A 19,133-nucleotide genomic window follows, 5' to 3' on the forward strand; every position below is an offset into this window, starting at 1 on the left:
CTTAAACCGCCCCTTTTAGGAAAACCCTCTATTTTTCTCTCTTTTCTTCTTCTTCCTTTTTCTTTATTTTCCTTCAGATTTCTCCCACTCACTATATAAATCCTCATTTAATCTATCTCTAAGAATCCAATTGACCAAAATGCCCTCCCTATTAATTCTAAACCCTTTTGTCCATGTAGGGCCATTTTAGTCATTTTACCCAATTCCCGCTAATTCTTCAAGTGTCTCTAATATTTTCCCGTTGCTTCCCAATACCTGATAAATCACCAAATATGTATTCCTCATTATCAAAATTAATCTCAATATATTCTCTAAATTCCTGTTTATACCCCCAGGCCCGCTCTGAGCCGGGTATAAATTCCCGCCCGAACTTTTCCGCAAATCTGCTCTCTCTGGGATCGTCTCGAGTCACAAATCACAGATACATCCACATCACAATGTGGTCTCAAAAATCAGCACATATCAATACAGTTATGCCCAAAATGGCCAAAATTACAATTATGCCCTTCCAACACAATCAGGGCCTACATGCATACTAATACACATAGTCATGCATCTCAAATAGTCAAATAGTCATATAACATGCTTTAAATCATAACCATGCATTTTACTCAATAAAGTCACACATAAATCCCAATATGCCCTCCAGGCACACTAATCAAGGCCCTTAAGCCTTATTAGCGAATTTGGGGTCGTTACACTACACCTCCTTCTTGTTTCGTGGTGGGCTTATTTCTAGCAATGCCTTGATTTTTTCAGGGTTAGCCTCGATACCTCGGGAATTCACCATAAAACCCAGGAACTTTCCTGACGAAACTCCAAAGGTGCACTTGAGCGGGTTTAGCTTCATTCTAAACTTTCGAAGGGTGCCGAACATCTCCATGGGATCGTTGGTGAGCTCTCCCTCCTTCTTTGTCTTTACCAGCATATCGTCCACATATACTTCCATATTCCTTCCTATCTGATTTGCAAACATTTTGTTCACCAGCCTTTGATAAGTAGCACCTGCGTTTTTTAAACCAAAAGGCATCACTTTGTAGCAATACAACCTCTTGTCTGTTATGAATGAAGTGTGCTCTTCATCAGTCGGGTTCATGGGTATTTGGTTGTACCTGGAATAAGCATCCATGAAGCTAAGTAGTTCGTGCCCCGCTGTGGCATCTACTAACTGGTCTATCCTAGGAAGCGGGAAGCTGTCCTTAGGACTAGCACTGGGTTTGATACCCATAGTGGGTAAAATGCCTCTCGGATAAACCCATTTGCCTTCAACTTGTCAACCTCCTCTTTTAGGGCCCCGTATCTCTCTGGGTCCAGTGCTCTCCTTTTCTGCCTCACAGGCCTTGCTTTTGGGTCGATGTTCAGGTGGTGGCGCATGACCGCTGGGTCTATCCCTACCATGTCCTCGTGACTCCAGGCGAATATGTCGAGGTTGGCTTTCAAGAATTCTACTAGCTTCTCCTTCATGTCACCCATAAGGTTTTTTCCTACCTTCAACTTTCTTAACGGCTCGTTCATGACCGTGACTTCCTCCAACTCCTTTACTGGTTTAGCTCTGGGTTCTTCTGCGACTCGTGGGTCTAACTCGTGCGGGTTCACGCCTTCATGCACAACCATTGCCATAGGCGTTGATGGTTTTGTGGCCGTGCGGAGGGATGTGTTATAGAATTCCCTCGCTTCCTTCTGCTCTCCTTTCATGCATGCTATTCCCCCGGGAGTTGGGAATTTCATAGCTAAGTGGTATAAAGAAGTTACCGCCTTCAATTCTCTTAGGGAAGGTCTCCCTAATACCGCATTGAAGGCTGAGGCGCAATCTAACACAACAAAATTTTCCATTATGGTGGTTTTTCTGGGCTGCTCTCCCATAGTGAGAGCTAACTCGATCGCCCCTAGGGGCTGTATTGAATCTCCCATAAATCCATACAAGGAGGTACTACAAGGCTATAGGTGCCGGATGTTTGGTCCCATCTTCTCCAAAGCTGGGCGATATAAGATGTCCACAAAGCTTTCATTATCCACCAAGATCCGATGCACCCTCATGTTAGCAAGTTGGACAGTCAACATTAGGGGGTCATTATGGGGGCAATGTACACCCCAGGCGTCTTCCTCAGTGAAGGTTATTGAGTCATTTTCACCCTTAAAACTCTTCGGGGGGCGTTGCTCCAAACTTAAGACGCATGGTGGTGGACTTCACCTGGCCTCCCTAGCATATTTATCTCGCCCCTTCCTTGATTCGCCCCCGAATCCTGGCCCTCCAAAGATGGTCCTGACCTCTCCTTGTACTTCCGGGGCCACCTCTTGCGCCCGCGGTGAGGATGCTCCTTTTTCCGGCCTTTGGTTCTCCTTGCAGACATATCTGCCCAAATGTCCCTTGCGTATAAGCTCCTCGATTTCTACCTTCAAATGGTTGTATTCCGCAGTGGTGTGGCCGATATCTTTGTGATACTGGCAATATTTGGTGGGGTCTCTTTTGGACCAGTCTTTTTTCATTGGAAGGGGCCTTCTCAAAGGGACCTGGTTTTCATTCGTGACGAAAATATGCTCTCTAGCATGGGTGAGGTAAGTATAAAAGGTGTAGGTACCCTGTCTGTGCTCATCAGTGCGTTGATGCTTCCGGGGTCGATCATCTCTCGTTCCTTCATATACCCTCTTCTTCTTTGCCCCACTTTGGCTTTCACGGATCGAGGGTTTTGGTGGACACTGGCCTTTTCCGGCCTTGAGGCTTTCGTGACCATATTCCACACGAATATATTTCTGCGCCCGCTCGTAGAAGTCATCCAAATCTGTGACCTCCCTCTTGAGCATGTTATCCCATAACTTGCTTCCCGGGCATACTCCGGATGTGATGGCCATTTTTATCTCTCTACGGGTCAAACTCCCTACTTTGGCCGCCTCCATATTGAACCTATGAATGTAACTCTCTAGACTCTCATTTTCTCCTTGCTTCACGTTGGCGAGGCTGGTGCCCAGCATCGTGTAGTCCCGCACGGCGTGGTGTTGCTGGAGAAATTCATCGAAAAATTGTTGCCAAGATTTGATGGATCCTAGTCTAAGTCTTTTGAACCATTTGTACGCAGGTACTTTCAATGTGACAGTAAAGCAATGACATCTAGCCCCGCTACTAATCCCCCTTAACTTCATCAGGTCGTTAAATGCATCCAGATGGTATTTAAGATTTGTGCTTCCTTCATATGGGGCTCCTTGAAGTTGGCTGGGAGTTGGATGTCCAGGATTTCCTTGATGAAGGGTGACTCATGGTCGAACTCGTCCTCAATGACTTGTCCTCCAGAGGCGGTGATGATTTTGCTTCGTAGGCTCCTTATTTCTGTGTCTAGGTCTTGTTTCCTCTTGTTCAAGGAGTCTCTCAGCATGGATGGGTTAGGATCTCCCTTTCCTTTGCCTTCCCGGGGAGCCATAGGAGGCGTGGTTCTTTTACCCGACCTCTTTTTGTTTAGTTCCTCTCATAAATCTGAGGGTGTTCTCCTTGAGGTGACTTCGACATCGTTACGAGGGCCAACGTTGATGGTCTGGACGTTCGTGTTGCTTCGTTCGTGGGGTGTTACTGGTGGAGATTCGAGTCCTTCCGTCGTCTACTAGAACGGTGGTTTCTGCCCCCTCTTGACCTCTCTCTTTTTGCTTAGGGAGCGTTACATTCGATCTCCCTTGCAAAAGGCCATTTAACACCTCTTGCATGTTTTCCAGGGTGGTTTCTAGCCTCTGGTTCTTACGGTGCAGTTCACATATCTCGTCTTCGTAGAATCGAGATCTAGAACTTGAGCTCACGAAGTGGTCCCGAGGGTGCTTGTCAGGTCTGCGCGCCGATGGGCCTGGATCCTGCCGGCCAGAGTTTGGCACCTGCGGCGGCCTTGGAGGCAGGAACTCACCGGCATCCCTTACTGGGGCTTCCGTTGGCCTTGGACGATCCTCCTCAGGGGGGACTGCCAGGGAAGAGGCTTCCCTTTCATCTCTGGGAACCTCAGGCTCCTTTGGGGCCTCCACATTTGCGGGTGGAGGAGGATCCTTCATAGAGGCTTTTAGCTAATCTCCGTCGAGATGGACCTCCACCTCTCGCGACTCTCTCAATCGTTTCGAACGTCGCGACATTTCTTTCTTGTCAGAATCGATGGAAGAACAGTGGCTTGACACTTATTCTTCCCACAGATGGTGCCAAACTATTGGCGGTGAGAACTCGTCAACGAAGTTAAGTTAGAAAAATCAAAGTATAGAGCTTATCAATGAAAAACTTCAAAAATCTAAATCGGAACTTAGAGAATAGTTGCAGAAAGAAAATGGTGAAAAGAACTTGTATTTCTTGTGGTATGATGCTAAAGTGTTTTTTCCAACCCCCTCCAATGTTGAAGAAGGGTTCCCTTTATAGTTAGGCTCTAATGGCCCTTGATACAGTGTGGTCCAGGGGACCAGATTGTACACAAGTACATTGTCAGGAGAGTGGTATCAGGTGTAGTGGTGTTGGGAGAGTGGTGGTTGGCTCTAGTGCATTCCCTTACTGCCACTACTTGTTGGGTACAGGTGTCAGGTCTGTGCCTTGATCCTTGAAGACGTGTATGTACTAATTTAGAGGTACCTTGTTCGTATTTCTTGTCTCTTGTGGGCCACCTTGAACGACATGTCTGGTTGACCTTCTTGTAAGTGGTCCCAATTGGCTAACTGGAGAGGGTGTATTTCGTTGGGGGCCCCAACCTTACCAAGTGACGTAGGGCCTTTTCAACAAGGTGGGTATAGCATGCTATGAGGCAAGTAAGGTCTCGCGAGGACATGGGGAGGTCCTAGCACCGTGAGCACCCGCGAGGCGTGGGGTGTCATATACACCTTTGAAGCAACATGGGCGCGAGGCTATGGGAGCACCCATGTGAGATGGCTCCTGGGCGAGGCCCTTTGGAGCGAGGACCTTATGCATGCGAGATGGCTCCTAGGCGAGGCCCTTTGGAGCGAGGCCCTTATGCATGTGAGATGGCTCCTGGGCGAGGCCCTTTGGAGCGAGACCCTTATGCATGCAAGATGGCTCCTGGGCGAGGCCACGCGCGCGCATCCCAGGTGGTGTCGCGAGGTCCAGCGCGCGCATCCCAAGTGGTGTCGTGAGGCCCAGCACGCGTAGATTTCAGGTGGTGTCGCAAGGCCCAGTGCGAGCGCATCCCAGGTGGGGTTGCGAGGCCTAGCGCGCACGCATCCCAGGTGGTGTCACGAGGCCCAACGCGCGCGCATCCCAGGTGGTGTCACGAGGGGAGGCGTGCGAGATGATGGGTCTCGCGAGGTGTAGGGAAAGGCGTGGTGAGGCGTGAGACTAGGATCTTGGGTCGTTGGTGTGAGACACCTGCAGCTCCCCAGGTGCCACTTCGCAAGACGTGGCCTTGCAACACCTCCGACGCACCCATATGACCTCCTTGGCACGAGACGCCCGAAGCACCCTAGGTGCCATTCATGAGATGTGGGTTATAGGCTCGCGAGACGGGTGGGACCCCACGTAGCCACTAGGAGCGTCGTGAGGCCATTTTCATTTTCCTCAACAAGGTGGGTTTTCAGCATCCACACAAAGTAAGTTCACCCCGACCGGCGGATTACATAGGATATAGGTACTCGAGAGCGATCCAAGGGCCAGGATCCTAAAAGGTGTGGATCGTGATCATTAGTATTGGAAAAGAAAAACCTCGAGTACAGGCTGAAAGAACACCTAAGGTATGGAAAAGACGTTTTGGATTGTGGACCTAACCTATCATTTATTGCACGGATTGATGGGCCCAACAATATGGGCTCAGCACATGGCAGGAAATCTTGTAGTGACGTCAGAAGAACTCTAAATGTTTCTATCTGAGGACTATTTAATTTATCCCTAGTTTAAGTCGCCACTGTCCGAGGACGAATAAAGACTTTGGGGCAAATGTTGTCTGTGTTTTCACCAAAAGACACATGTTAATCCGAAACTGGTGCGGGTAGGGCACGTGGCGAGGTAGTGTGCCTCTTCAAGTGAGGCCATGCCTCGAGGGTCAGTCCTCGGAGGGTGGATGTCTCGACTAGAGGCCACATCCCTCAGATAAAGGTAGGGCATAGACGTCTCTCTCTGAGGCCATGCCCTTAGGACTAGTTAGTAGTCCTCGAATTATTTATAAGCAGTTGTCTTCCAAGTTAAGGATCTTGTCCTTGAGACCTAGAAGGCTAGCCAAGTGTCAACCAATACAGGTTTGCAGCGTCAGAGGATTGTCTGACAACCTTTTTGGTGATCTGTCCACAGTGTTGTCAATTGTACGACTTGACAATTTGCACTCTCACTACGCTGTTTGACATGGAGAGGTGTGTGCACGCCTTGGCAGTGCTAGGGGGATGTTCCCCATAAAGTAGATAACTTTATGGAGTGGGCCCTGCGTATCTTGCTTGGGCCGTGGTCTCTAAATAATGAAGCCTAATGCATTAAAGTAGTATTAATACCCTAATAACAGGGAGAATGTGTATTAATGATAGATAATTAGCATTAATGATCCCACCCTCTATAAACAGGGCTGGGAATCTAATTGTAAAGGGCTCGAAAATTTTAGAGAGAGGGAAAACTTTGTACTCAGAGCAATATAAACGCTGCCTGAGAAAACTCCATTGGAGCTTGCCCTAACAAGCTTCCAATCTCCTTAATATCAAAGTCTCGTAGACTAGGGCTCTTTTATAGCCTGAACCACGTAAAAGCTGTTGTGTTCTTGTTGTTTATTTCTTTAATCTCTCATCTTTAGGTTTATAGCGAAAAAGACAGTCAACACCATATTCTTTTCTAACAAAAATCCATTTGAGTTATAAAGTTCTTTTCTTTAGGAGCACAATGTTAATCTTATGAAAAATGTAAAAATGACAAAATGCCCAAGAACAATAATGCAATAGAAGATTAGACATAAAATTATGTATCAATATTACTTTTACTAATTAGAAACACATAGAAAGAGCATGACTAATCCTATATATTATTAGCACAAGTAAATAAATATTACAAGATAAAAATGAGGTTGAAAGAACATAAACAGCTCAAATGCATTATATTAAGAACATAGTAAATCAAAGTAGCAAAATAACATCACTAGCATGGCCATTATGCTCATCATTATCACAAAATTCTAAGAAAGTGAGTAGAAAATTTGCTATAGGTTCTTTACTCTAAAAATTACATACCAAATGTGAAAGAAGAGTCCCTATTTATAGAAGAAGAAAATGACTAAAAATAAATTAAACTACAAATAGGGTTTACAAAATAAATCTGAAACATTAATAATAAAATATGATTTTGAAAAATCAAATCTTATTATTAATATTAACGTAGTTATTTTAGTGAATGGTCATCATACACATTTTTCTAAATTAACACAAAATGTGAGCTTTAAAGCTCAAAATGGAAGGATCCAAGACCCAAAATGCACACATAGCGGGCTGGTGGCAGCTAGTGGTGTTGACCCAACTGCAGCCAATGAGAGAGAGACACATGGACTCTCAAAAGCTGAGGAAATGGCTTGTTTGACTGGGTCAACGCGGGCTGGGCTGGGTTAGCAGGTGCGGGTCACGGGAGGGTCAGATGCAGGCGGAGTTAGGCTGGTGCGCGGGTCAGGCAGGCGGGTCGCCTTGTCTGCTGGGGCTCCAGGCAGCTGGCTGGGATGCGTGGCATAATAGGGGTGCGCCAGGTGGAACACTTTGGGAATGAGAGAGGAGGAGGGGGAGGCACATGCCCGCGCTTGCTACTGGGCTCCTTATTTCAAAAAAAGCCACATTTTCCTTCTTTCTTCAATTTTGTTTGTTTGTTTTTGCTTTCCTTTTTTCTTTGTTTCTAAGTGCCAAAAATATCAAATAAATTTTACAAAAAAAAAATAAATATTTTCATTTATAAATTAAATCATATTAATTCTGTGAAAATATTAATTAAAATTTAATTTATTTAACTAATAAAACCGATAAACGTGAAATTTTTGTGCAATAAGATGTAAAGCAGAGTAAACAGACCGTAACCTTTATGTGTTTTCAATAAAACAAATTTAGTTGATTTAATAAGGCTTATTAGGTACTCTAATATATAGTTTGAGGGTAACTCCATGAATTAACCCTTTTTCACCATATATTTATAACCATAACCCCTCATTAATGTTTCTCACATTAATGACCTTATAGGCACTTAAAAAGACATCAATACCCTTCAATAGATATTAAGTTGTTCCCTTCTCTCTTTTGTTTGTCTTGCACGTACCTAGCAGCCATGGAAATGATCTACTCTCACAAAATATAGCAAACACATATTCTCTCTCAAATCATCAAATCTCAAATGTCATCACCATTTTTTCGCACCAAGATTTAGAAAGTGACGTTGTCTCCCACATCTCTTTTCTTCTCACCCAAGTTGAAGAAGATTAAATAAAAATCATCTCCCAAACTTGAAGAAGATTGAACATTTGATTTGATAATGAGTAAGTATTTTTTTATTTATAGGTTATGGGTGTCTTGTGTAATAGTTTAAATAGAATTTTGGAACTACTATACACTAAAAAATCTGTGAAAAGAGATAATTTTATGTTGAGATGACGAATTTTCGAATGATTTTCGCGATTTAAGTCACTGTGTTCTCACTGTGTTCACACTTTGTTCACACATTATTCACACTTTGTTCACACTTGGTTCACATTTTCGCAATTTTGGTCACTGCGTTCACACTTTGTTCACACATTATTCACACTTTGTTCACACATGATTCATACTTGGTTCAGACTTGGTTCACGAGTACTTAACACATGATTCACATTTGGTTCACACATGATTCACACTTGGTTCACACATAATTCACACTGGGTTCACACACAGTTCACACATTGTTCACACACGTTTCACACTTGGTTCACACATGCTTCACACATGCTTGCTTCACACATTTATTTCTTATTTCTTTTGGCTAGTTTTACCTAATAACCTTTGGATTTCGAACCTTTTTTCATATGTTATGCAGGTCAAACACATATAAATATTGTGGTGTTATATAATGGATCGTGGGAACAAGTTTTGAACGAAGGTTGGTCATTTAGTGCTAAACAAAGCAAGGGTATGAAGGTGCCAAAGACTATCACTTACAATAGTCTTGTTGATCAATTGTATACTTTAATCGGAGCTGACAAGTCTCGTATTGATCTTGACTTAAATGTAATCTATCATTTTGGAAGTAAAGGTATCCCTCCATCTTTAATTAGTAATGATGAAGATGTTGCTTTTTTTCTTGATGAGATAGGAACATCTATCAATCATCGGACACCCCTATGTGTGTCTACTACAGAGAAGAGAAGTAATGATCCTTTGGTTACTAAAACACGTGAGTTGTATACTATTCCTCCAGTTGAAACCAAAGTGAATGATGATTTTTGCATTGATGGCAATGAAGACAGTTGTGATGATGATAATAATGATGCAGATGGCAATGAAGAGAGTTGTGATGGTGATAATAATGATGCAGATGGCAATGAAGACAGTTGTGATGATGATAATAATGATGCATTAAGCTCAGATGATAATGAAAATATTGATAGGTCTACCTGCAATGATGTACTTGTGAAGCATAATTTACAACAGTCAACCTCCAATGAAGTATTGAAGAGCCATGATTCCTCAAATAATAGAGGTCGTAAAGTAAGACAGGTTGGCGAAGATAATCTATGGAGTACTCCACTTTTGTTGAATCAAGGGGAAAAAGGCTCTACTTCAGCCTCAACAGCTCAATTACTGACATCTTCTTCGAGTATCAATTCGTGGGAAATAAAAGAGGGTCAAATATTTGAGAACAAGCAAGAGTTGAAGATGAAACTCCATCTTTATGCATTAAAGAAAAACTTTGAGTTTAAAGTAAAGAAGTCTGCGAAAAATATATGGTGTACAGTATGTGTTGATGATAAATGCAAATGGAGGTTGAGGGCTACAAAATTGGTTAATTCCAATATGTTCGAGGTTCGTAAATTTTTCGGTGAACACACATGCTCATTGGATGTTCGACATAAAGATCACCGTCAGGCATCCCCATGGCTTATTGGACATGTCATAAGGAGAAAATTTGAGGGTGATGATGTTAATTACAAGCCAAGGTCAATTGTAAAAGATATGAGTTTATCATATGGAGTTCATATGAGCTATGCTAAAGCTTGGAGGTGTCGAGAGCATGCATTGGCTTACATAAGAGGTACACCAGAATCATCATTTCAGAAACTTCCCTCATTTCTATACATGATGGAGCAAAAAAATCCTGGAACTGTTACTCATTTGCAGATGGACAATGAAGGTAGGTTCAAATATTGCTTCATGGCCTTAGGTGTTTCTATAATGGGGTTTAAGACATATATTCGCCCAGTTATATGTGTAGATGGAACCTTCTTGACTACTCGGTGTGGAGGTACTTTGTTATGTGCCATGGGACAAGATGCTAACAAGCAAATATATCCAATTGCATTTTCAGTAGTTGACTCAGAGAATAATGACTCATGGTTGTATTTTCTACTGAGGTTGAAGGAAGCGATTGGTGAAGTGGAGAATCTAGTATTCGTGTCTGATAGACATACTAGTATAGCAAGTGCCTTGACTAAAAATTTTCCTGAGGCACACCACGGTGCTTGTATACATCATGTTAGCATGAATATTCGTGCGAAGTTCAAAACTGACCATTGCCATGAAGAATTCTTCCTTGCAGCGAAAGCTTATAGAAAGCGAGAGTTTTTACGCCATTTTGAGAAGATTAAATTCAAAGATCTTGCAATTGCTCAATACTTAGAGAATCAAGTGGGTTTTGAAAAGTGGGCTCGTTCTTTCTTTCCTGGCCATCGATATAATTTAATGACTACAGGTATTGCCGAAAGCTGGAACAATGTCATTGCTGAGGCACGTGGGTGGCCAATTACTTGTCTCATGGAATTTATGAGGCACACTTTACAAAAATGGTTTTTCGAGCGTCGAACTGCAGCATCAGCGGCTACAAGTCCTCTTGCCACAGAAGTGGAAGCTGATTTGCGAAAGTTAGCAGACAAGTCCACTACCTCGTTCTCTTTTCCGTCTAGTCAGTATGAAATAATAGTATTGGATGGTGATCTTGATGGAGATGTCGACCTGAGGAGGAAAACATGTAGTTGTAGAAGATTTGATTTGACAGGTCTTCCTTGTGAACACGCTCTAGCTGGTGCTCGAGATCGTGGCATTAGTCCATATAGTTTATGCTCCAGATTCTACACAGTTGAAGCGTGGTTGTCATCCTATGGTGGATCTGTATATACGCTGGGTAATGAACAATCTTGGGTGATACCAAATGACATAGGAAGTATGATGATAGCTCCTCCTTTAGTGAAGCAGAAGGCTGGTCGTCCAAAGAAGAAACGACGTTTATCAAAGGGTGAGAAGAATAGAAAACAACATAGATGTAGTAGATGTGGTGTCCTGGGCCACAATCGAGTGACGTGCACCACTGTTTGTCCCCCGCCGTCTAGACATGCTTAGTTTGTACTTTTATTGTTTTACTTTGTACTTTTATTGTTTTACTTAGTTTGTACTTAGTTTGCGGAATTTGAATTTTTAGATTGGTTCAGTAATACGACTTTTTGTGTTAAAGTTTGTTGTTTCGGACACACCTAATTCATATTCACACATAATTCACACCTAATTCACACATAGTTCACACATTATTCACACATATTTCACACGCGGTTCACACATAATTCACACCTGGTTCACACCTAGTTCACACATAGTTCAATCCTGGTTCACACATATTTCAATCCTGATTCACACTTAATTCACACCCAATTCACACATAACTTAATAAGATAAAAGTGACAAAGATTTATCCATTCCACTATTAAGATGAAATAAACGAAGTCATTCAATACCATTTAATGAGATGAAGTTGACATAGTTTCTTCATACATTCAAAAGTAAGATACATATAATTAAATAAAAGACAACTATGGTTGTAAGTTATGGTAAAACAAATCTACACAAGTCTTTTTTCTAAAGAAATCCATGTTGTCTTCATTCACTTCGGATAGCGGTTTTTTGGCTAGCAAGTACTCTAGATGTTTGATGACATATACCCCACAATCGCCACTGCAAAGGAAATAAAGTTTTTTAATTATTGGAAGACCATATTGATTATTGAAAGACCAAAGTCTTTTAATATAAATATGGTTAACAGAGTTATACCTAGTTTTGGTATGTGGCACTTTTTCTGTGCCAAGTCTTGTGAACTCAAAACGCACTTTCTGTGCTTGTAGTTGGACATCTTTCCTATGGCTTAACAGCCCACTGGATTGAATTAGAAATGGTAGCATTTTTCCCCATCTGCTCATTGTATTCTCAAACTCCTTGTTGGAGACCACAGTGATATCAGAGTCATAAGATTTTATAAGACAGCTTGTCAATGATATCTCTAACAACACCCAATGTGTCCCAGAAAAATTAATTGGGGTAAACACTTCATCAATGTCTTTCCAACTCCTTTTGAAATTGTTATCATCACCTACCAAGTAATCAAGCACTTCTTGTGGCCAAATGTAGCTTGATTTGATTTTCTTCTTGTTGAATTGTTCCCAATGTGGTTCGAAGAACTGTTGGAACATAGAATCCACGATGGTGAATCTTTCAGAGTAAGTCTTCTTGTAAGTGTACACTCGTTCTTTCATCAACCCTAAAGCTGCATCAATGTGCTGCATGCCAAATATTATAAGTATATATGCATTCAAATTATATATATTTTTTAAAAAAAATTATTTCAGTAGTCTTACCAGTCCGTCCAGCCATGTACGTGGTGTAAGTAGCTGAATAAACCATTTCGCAGTGCACGAACCAGCCAAGAGAGAAATAGGCTTATCATTCTTTTTTAAACCAATTACCCATTTCTTAAAACGTCTCATTTTCTTTTCATCATATGGCTGTAGGGGATTAATTTCACAAGGATCAGTTACAATTGTCTTTGCTTTCTTTTTCTTCTTAGTTGGATCAGTAAACTCGGAACCAAAAATTCTTTTCGTTGGAACCCTCCTTCTCTTGAATTCCACCCCAGCCATATCTCCAGGAGATACCACCTTACAGCTAGGGCTATCTTCTCCAACAATGTGCTCCATAATAAATGTATGGTGTGGTGAAGCAAGATGCTCATCTGATAATGAATCCTCAGAATCACTACCTTTACGTTGCGAGAGCACTAATTCAATTAGATAATCCAACTTCTCCTCCATTCTTTGTTGGTTACTTTTCAAAGTGTCAATATCAGCTAACAACTTTTCATGGTGGGTGTTAATTGGAGTTGGTATCTCTTTCTTGTCTTGCTCGTGACGATGCCCATCTGCTACATCGGGCTTTGTGGGAGATTCCTCACGTTCTTCCCTTTCAAACTCCAATTCCACATCATCGTCTACAAAGCTAATAACACGTCCCATGAGTAGTTCATCTGGTCCTTGAATAATAGAGTCATGAAATTCTTTCTCTTCGGGTCTTGGATTGAGCGTGGCCTTCACAAGATTCTGCAACAAAATAATAAATTAATAAGGTATAAACATTACTTATAAATCACAAACTCAAATAAAATCTTAACGACTTACACTTTTTTTCTTAAATACACCTTCAATATCTTTCTCTTTCAGCATTTTATGCGCTGACCAGCTAAGCATTCTTGGAAAGGCCAGGGGTTGTTGATCAGCAAATGCAGAGAACTTTGTGAAAATTTCATAGGCCCAATATTGCAGAGCAATGGCATAACCATAAATTGTGTACTGAGGTGCTGGTCTTTTTCTCTTTTGCTCAACATTCTTCAAGTATTTATTCCTTAGCCTTTCCATATCTTTTGCCAAGCCGAATAATGTCTTCTCGTACGATAATCTCCCCCAAGGATAGTTGAAGAAGTCATCTTCATTTTCCACCATGGAAAGGACATCAATAAAGCATTTCATCTTTGGTTCACTAGGTAATAAAAGAGAGTCTACCAAAAAACATAGACCTAATTTCCATACGTCTTCTTTCACATCGCACCTTTTGAATCCATCTTCCAACTCTTCAGAAGACAAACATTCTTTATTGTTCAAGTATGTCTGGAGAAGTCTTTTACTCTTGGTCATTTCTTTATACTTTGCCTGATCCGGAGAAATTCCACAATTCAATCCAGTGATCAAACCAAATTCACTAATTCCAAACCTTGTATTCTAACCACAAATATTAAAATTCAAGCAGTATTCGTTCTTTCCTCTACCAACAACTCTCCTAAGCAGTAACTGGTGAATAATAACTCCAGAATATTGTAGAGGCGGAGCTAAGAAGAATTGCTTGAATGGTGACTGTTTCGCTCGTTCCAACAAGTCAAATGTCGTGAACTTTGCTATTATTGTACTCATAATGCTCCCTCCCCTATACGCAGCCTTTGCTGGATAATGCCTTTCAGTAGGAAGCATGAGGAGTGACATCTGAAAAGGTAAATTAAATAAGCGCTTAATACATAACTCATATATATTCACACTTTCTTCACATACGGTTCACACATTATTTACACATGGTTCACGCATAGCTCACCCAAATTCACACCAACCTCACATAGTTCACACACAGTTCACACACAGTTCACACACAGTTCACACATAGTTACTATTGAGGTACATTTTATGTACACTAGTTTAGAAACTCTACAGCAACCAAATCACACCAAACCAAAATACCAAACACTGCAGCAATGACAAGTAAAGAAAACACAGGGGAGTTTAGAGCATAAAGGTCTCCTAAGTTCATTTTGCTAGTCTTGCCATCTCAATTCGCTATTCTCAAAGAGTTACAGAGCTTCTCTTCTCTCTTTTTCTCTATTCTCTACCTTTTTCACCAGCCATCTACCGTACAAGTTTTCCATAACTCAGCCAATCATTTGTACCAACTGCAAATTCTAGTTGTCACCTTAATTTTAAACCACCTTGGCTGCAATTGCAGAACCAAATGCAACTCTGGCCAGCATTGCCATAAGCTATGTCTTACTCTTGACCACTTAGTACATATGGTAACTAATGTGAGAGACATCCTTAAATAACAGTTATTATAACTAAAACAAGCCTAATCATAGTGCATACCCCACAACAACCAGAATATATTTTCCTCAAAAGTTCCCAAAATACAGTCCCATTCCTCATTCTAGTCAACCTTTTCTTGGTTATATTAAAGAAATATATGTATATATATTCATGATTTCAGCCGAGGCCATACCATAATACATATCACTTAGAAATTATTTCAACACTTCAAAATAAGACAGTACAATTTGATATTGACAGTATGTACAAGTTTCTCATCATACTCTTGCCTCACTATAAGGAAATAAGTCTAATAATGGCTTATTATAATCAAGAAAAGGTTCAAGAATCACTTTTAATAGGGTTAGTTAGTATAGTTTCCTTTTATAATTCACACATTATTCACCATAAGTTCAGAACATGGTTCACACACCATTCACACCAAATTCACACATGGTTCACACATCATTCTCACATTGTTCACCATAATTTCGGAACATGGTTCGCACATCGTTCACACACTATTCACACCAAATTCACACACTATTCACACTAAAATCACACATGGTTCACACCAATTTCACACATTGTTCACACTGAAATTACATATGGTTCACAACAACTTCACTTCACACATGGTTCACACTAAATTCACAACACAATCACACATGGTTCACACCAATTTCACATATTGTTCACTGAAATTACATATGGTTCACACTCGTTCTTTCACACCAAATTCACACTAAATTCACTCCTCATTTCCCAATTAAAACATGCCTCAAGTAGTTAGAAATTCCGAAATTTAACCAAAGTAAAAATTCAAAATAAACAAAGGAGTCATAATAACAACAAGGGATCCCAACAAAAATACCTTGGGCTAGGGTATCGGGCTTGCAAGGGGAGTGTGGGGTCTTAGGTGTTGTAAACCTTGGGCTCCGGCGACGTGGGCTCCGGCGACGTGGGCTCGACGATATGGCTGAAATGTGGGTGGGTTCGGCGTCGGGACCAAGCGGAGGGGATGGGTTCGTGGGTTCGGGACCAAGAGTGTAAAAGGGGCTGGTGGCTGTGGAGATGATGATGCAAGTGGGAGGAGGGACGAGGTGGGTGCTGGCCGGAGTACCACCGCAGCTTCGACGGGAAAAAATCTGGGTTTGGGAGGGAGGGTTTTCAATGGACGGGAAGGGGGAAGAGTAAGAAACTGAAAGAGTTATTTGGGTTGTTTAACAAAAGGGATAATTTTGTCTTAAAGAGTTAAAAATGTGAAAAACTTTAACTAAGGGTTAGAGTTATAAATATGGGGTTGAATAGGGTTAGTTCATGGAGTTACCCTAGTTTGATGAGTCTAAATTGTTTTATAATTTTCTATGAGTTTATGAGGTTTAAACCTAGAATTAGAAAAGTAGTTTGAGGTGTCGTAGCTGAAGAGTTAACTTTGTTTTTTCCCTCAAGATCTCAAGCAGAAGGTACCTCTCTTTCCTTTGATTATCTGTATTTCCTGTTATTTTAACGCTTTGCTCTGGTTAGTATTCTCAAAATCATTTTCTTTTCTTCTATGTGTTTGACCTTTGATCTGTATAGGGTCTAAATTCGGTGATATTTCTTTCTTTTGTTCTTAAATGTCTTACTTGTTTAGATTGATAAAAATGGCTTATACAATAAGTTTCCTGGATAACTGATTTATTTTGCTTGTCTCTACTTCTGATCTTTCCCAAATTCATGAGTGTAGTTAGTTGGAATACTCGGGGTTTGGGGAATCCCCGAGCATTTCCCCAACTTTCTTTTTTTAGTTAAGCATCATAGGCCTTCTATTTTGTTCCTTCTTGAAATTAAACTTACTTTTGATTATGTAAATAGACTTGAAAAAGCGCGGCATTTTGACAATGGGTTTGAAGTACCTAGGAAAAACATAGGGGGAGGTTTAATGCTTTTTTGGGTGAATGATGTACATGTAAATATTTTATCTTACTCTCTAAATCATATAGACTGATTTGTATCTTTTTCAGATAATGTCACTTGGCATCTCTCTGGATTCTATGGCCATTCTCCTTCTACTGCTAATCGCTCTTTTATCTCGTTTATTTGATTCTGCTCCCCCCTTGCCTTGGGTTATTATGAGTGATTTTAATGCATTTTTATATTCTTCTGATAAACATAGTCTTTCTCAACCCTCTCAACAAATTATGAATAGTTTTAATGATTTCATTAACAAATTTTCTTTATTTCCGTTACCTCATAGGCCATAAGTATACTTGGACAAATAATAATACTTTTGAGAAGCTTGACCGGTATGTAACTAATAGTAAATGGTGTGATTTGTTTCTGTTTGCTTCACACTTTTTCATCTTGTTTTTTTTTTTTTGGATCTGATTATCGTGTTTTAAAACTAGTCTTGGAAGATGAATCTATTTTGAATAGGAGGCTAGGCAGGGAACGTTTCATGTTTGAAAATAATTGGTTGACTGAGTCTTATTTTTATAGTTTGGTTAAAGATAGTTGGAGTCAAAGTAGAAATCTTTCTTCTTCTTCTAATCCGATAAAAAATTTCTAGCTAAGCAAAATTCTTGTATCTCGTCTCTTAAAGCCTGGAATGTTTCTCATTATCATATTTTTAGTCAACGAATTAATGCACTTCAAGCTGAATTAGCTAGGTTGCAAACTTCAATTCCTTTTACTTCTGATATCCTAGATATATGACCCAAATCCAATCACAATTGGACGCACTTTTGTATAAAGAAGAACCGTATTGGAAACAAAGATTTAGAGTAAGTTGGCCTAAAGCAAGTGATAAAAACACAAAGTTTTTTCATAAGAAAGCTTCTCTTAGAAATAAAAAAATATCATCCGGTCTTTAACTTTAGAAGATGGGTCTAATATTACTTCTTTTGTGGATATTAGTAATGTGTTTCTGCTTATTTCTCTTATCTTTTTACTTCTCGAAGTGTTAATTATGATCTCCTTTCTGGGATCACTAATAGAATCTCTGATGATCATTATCAACTATTAGATAAACAATTTTGTGCAGATGAAGTGAAAAAGGCCATTTTCTAATTATTGGGTGATAAAGCCCCAAGTTTAGATGGTTTAAATGCTTATTTTTTTATCAAAAAATCTGGAAAGTTTTGGGTGAGGATTTGACTAGGGCCATTCTTGCTTTCTTAAATAATGATGCTAATATTTCTGTTATTAATTCTACTATTTTAGTTCTTATATTCATAAAAAAGCTAATACTTGTGTTTTAAAAGACTTTAGACCTATTAGTCTTTGTTCTGCTCTATATAAAGTTATATGTAGAGTCCTAGTTAATCATTTAAAACACGTTCTATATAGGGTTTATACTTATTTGGACCTTCTGTTTTGTCTCATTACCTGTTTGGACCCTGTGTTTTATCAAATTACTTTTTGGACCTTATGTTTTGTAAAATGGTTAAAATAGAACCCTAAACTCAATTTTGGTCAATGTTTTCTCAACTAAAATCACAAATAATTTACCAAACTAACAATTCAGAACAAAAATAAAATCATTTTGCTTAAAAACTGTGTTGTTATATTCAATTTTTTCTTCATCAAAATTGAGTTTATTGTTTTATTTTAACTATTTTATAAAATATAGGGTCCAAAAAGTAATTTGTCAGGTCCATACAAGTAATGAGACAAAACGCATGGTTCAAAAATGTATAAACCCTTCTATATAATATAATTTATGTTTCTTAAAGTGTTTTTTATTCGGATAGAATTATTTTTGACAATGTGCATATTGCTCGTGAAGTATTACATGCACATAAAGCTTGGATCTAACGCTTGGGCATCACTTAAATTAAACATGACTAAGACTTTTGATAGAGTTGAATGACACTTTTTTGAATCTGTTATGTATAATTTTAATTTTCCTCATAAATTTGTCTCTTGGATTATGAAATGTTTATCTTCAGTTTCAATTAGATTTTGTATAAATGGGCACGTTACTGATCACATCACTCCAACTCATGGTATTCGTCAATGTGACCCTCTTTCTCCCTATTTATTTCATTTATGCTCTGAAGGTCTTTCATCAACTTATATGTTTAAAGGAGCAAGCTGGCTTACTTTATGGTATTAAAATTT

General features: G+C 40.0%; 2 protein-coding genes across 2 annotated transcripts; one reads left to right on the top strand and one right to left on the bottom strand.

The window, feature by feature from the left end:
• Nucleotides 1-8,061: 8,061 nt before the first annotated feature.
• Nucleotides 8,062-11,502, top strand: LOC133796240 (uncharacterized). The gene is made up of 2 exons (XM_062233715.1): nucleotides 8,062-8,438; nucleotides 8,972-11,502. Exons 1-2 carry the CDS (start codon nucleotides 8,435-8,437, stop codon nucleotides 11,485-11,487), a joined length of 2,520 nt encoding a protein of 839 aa, XP_062089699.1. The 5' UTR covers nucleotides 8,062-8,434; the 3' UTR covers nucleotides 11,488-11,502.
• Nucleotides 11,503-11,951: 449 nt separating this feature from the next.
• Nucleotides 11,952-14,487, bottom strand: LOC133818567 (uncharacterized). Its single transcript, XM_062251510.1, has 4 exons — nucleotides 13,587-14,487; nucleotides 12,771-13,508; nucleotides 12,190-12,692; nucleotides 11,952-12,093 (listed from the first exon to the last, which is right to left on the bottom strand). Exons 1-4 carry the CDS (start codon nucleotides 14,097-14,099, stop codon nucleotides 11,952-11,954), a joined length of 1,896 nt encoding a protein of 631 aa, XP_062107494.1. The 5' UTR covers nucleotides 14,100-14,487.
• Between the last annotated feature and the right edge of the window lie 4,646 nt (nucleotides 14,488-19,133).

The sequence above is a fragment of the Humulus lupulus genome, chromosome 1 (assembly GCF_963169125.1).
Source record: "Humulus lupulus chromosome 1, drHumLupu1.1, whole genome shotgun sequence".
In the NCBI taxonomy this organism is placed as follows: domain Eukaryota; kingdom Viridiplantae; phylum Streptophyta; class Magnoliopsida; order Rosales; family Cannabaceae; genus Humulus; species Humulus lupulus.

What these genes read in the sequence shown, in the direction of transcription:
- LOC133818567 (XM_062251510.1), bottom strand. Translation starts at nt 14,099, where the DNA reads ATGACCAAGAGTAAAAGACTTCTCCAGACATACTTGAACAATAAAGAA. An exon ending in GTGTATTTAAGAAAAAAAGT is followed by an intron (nt 13,509 to 13,586) that starts GTAAGTCGTTAA and finishes ATTTTGTTGCAG; the next exon opens with AATCTTGTGAAGGCCACGCT. An exon ending in GTGCCACATACCAAAACTAG is followed by an intron (nt 12,094 to 12,189) that starts GTATAACTCTGT and finishes TTTCCTTTGCAG; the next exon opens with TGGCGATTGTGGGGTATATG.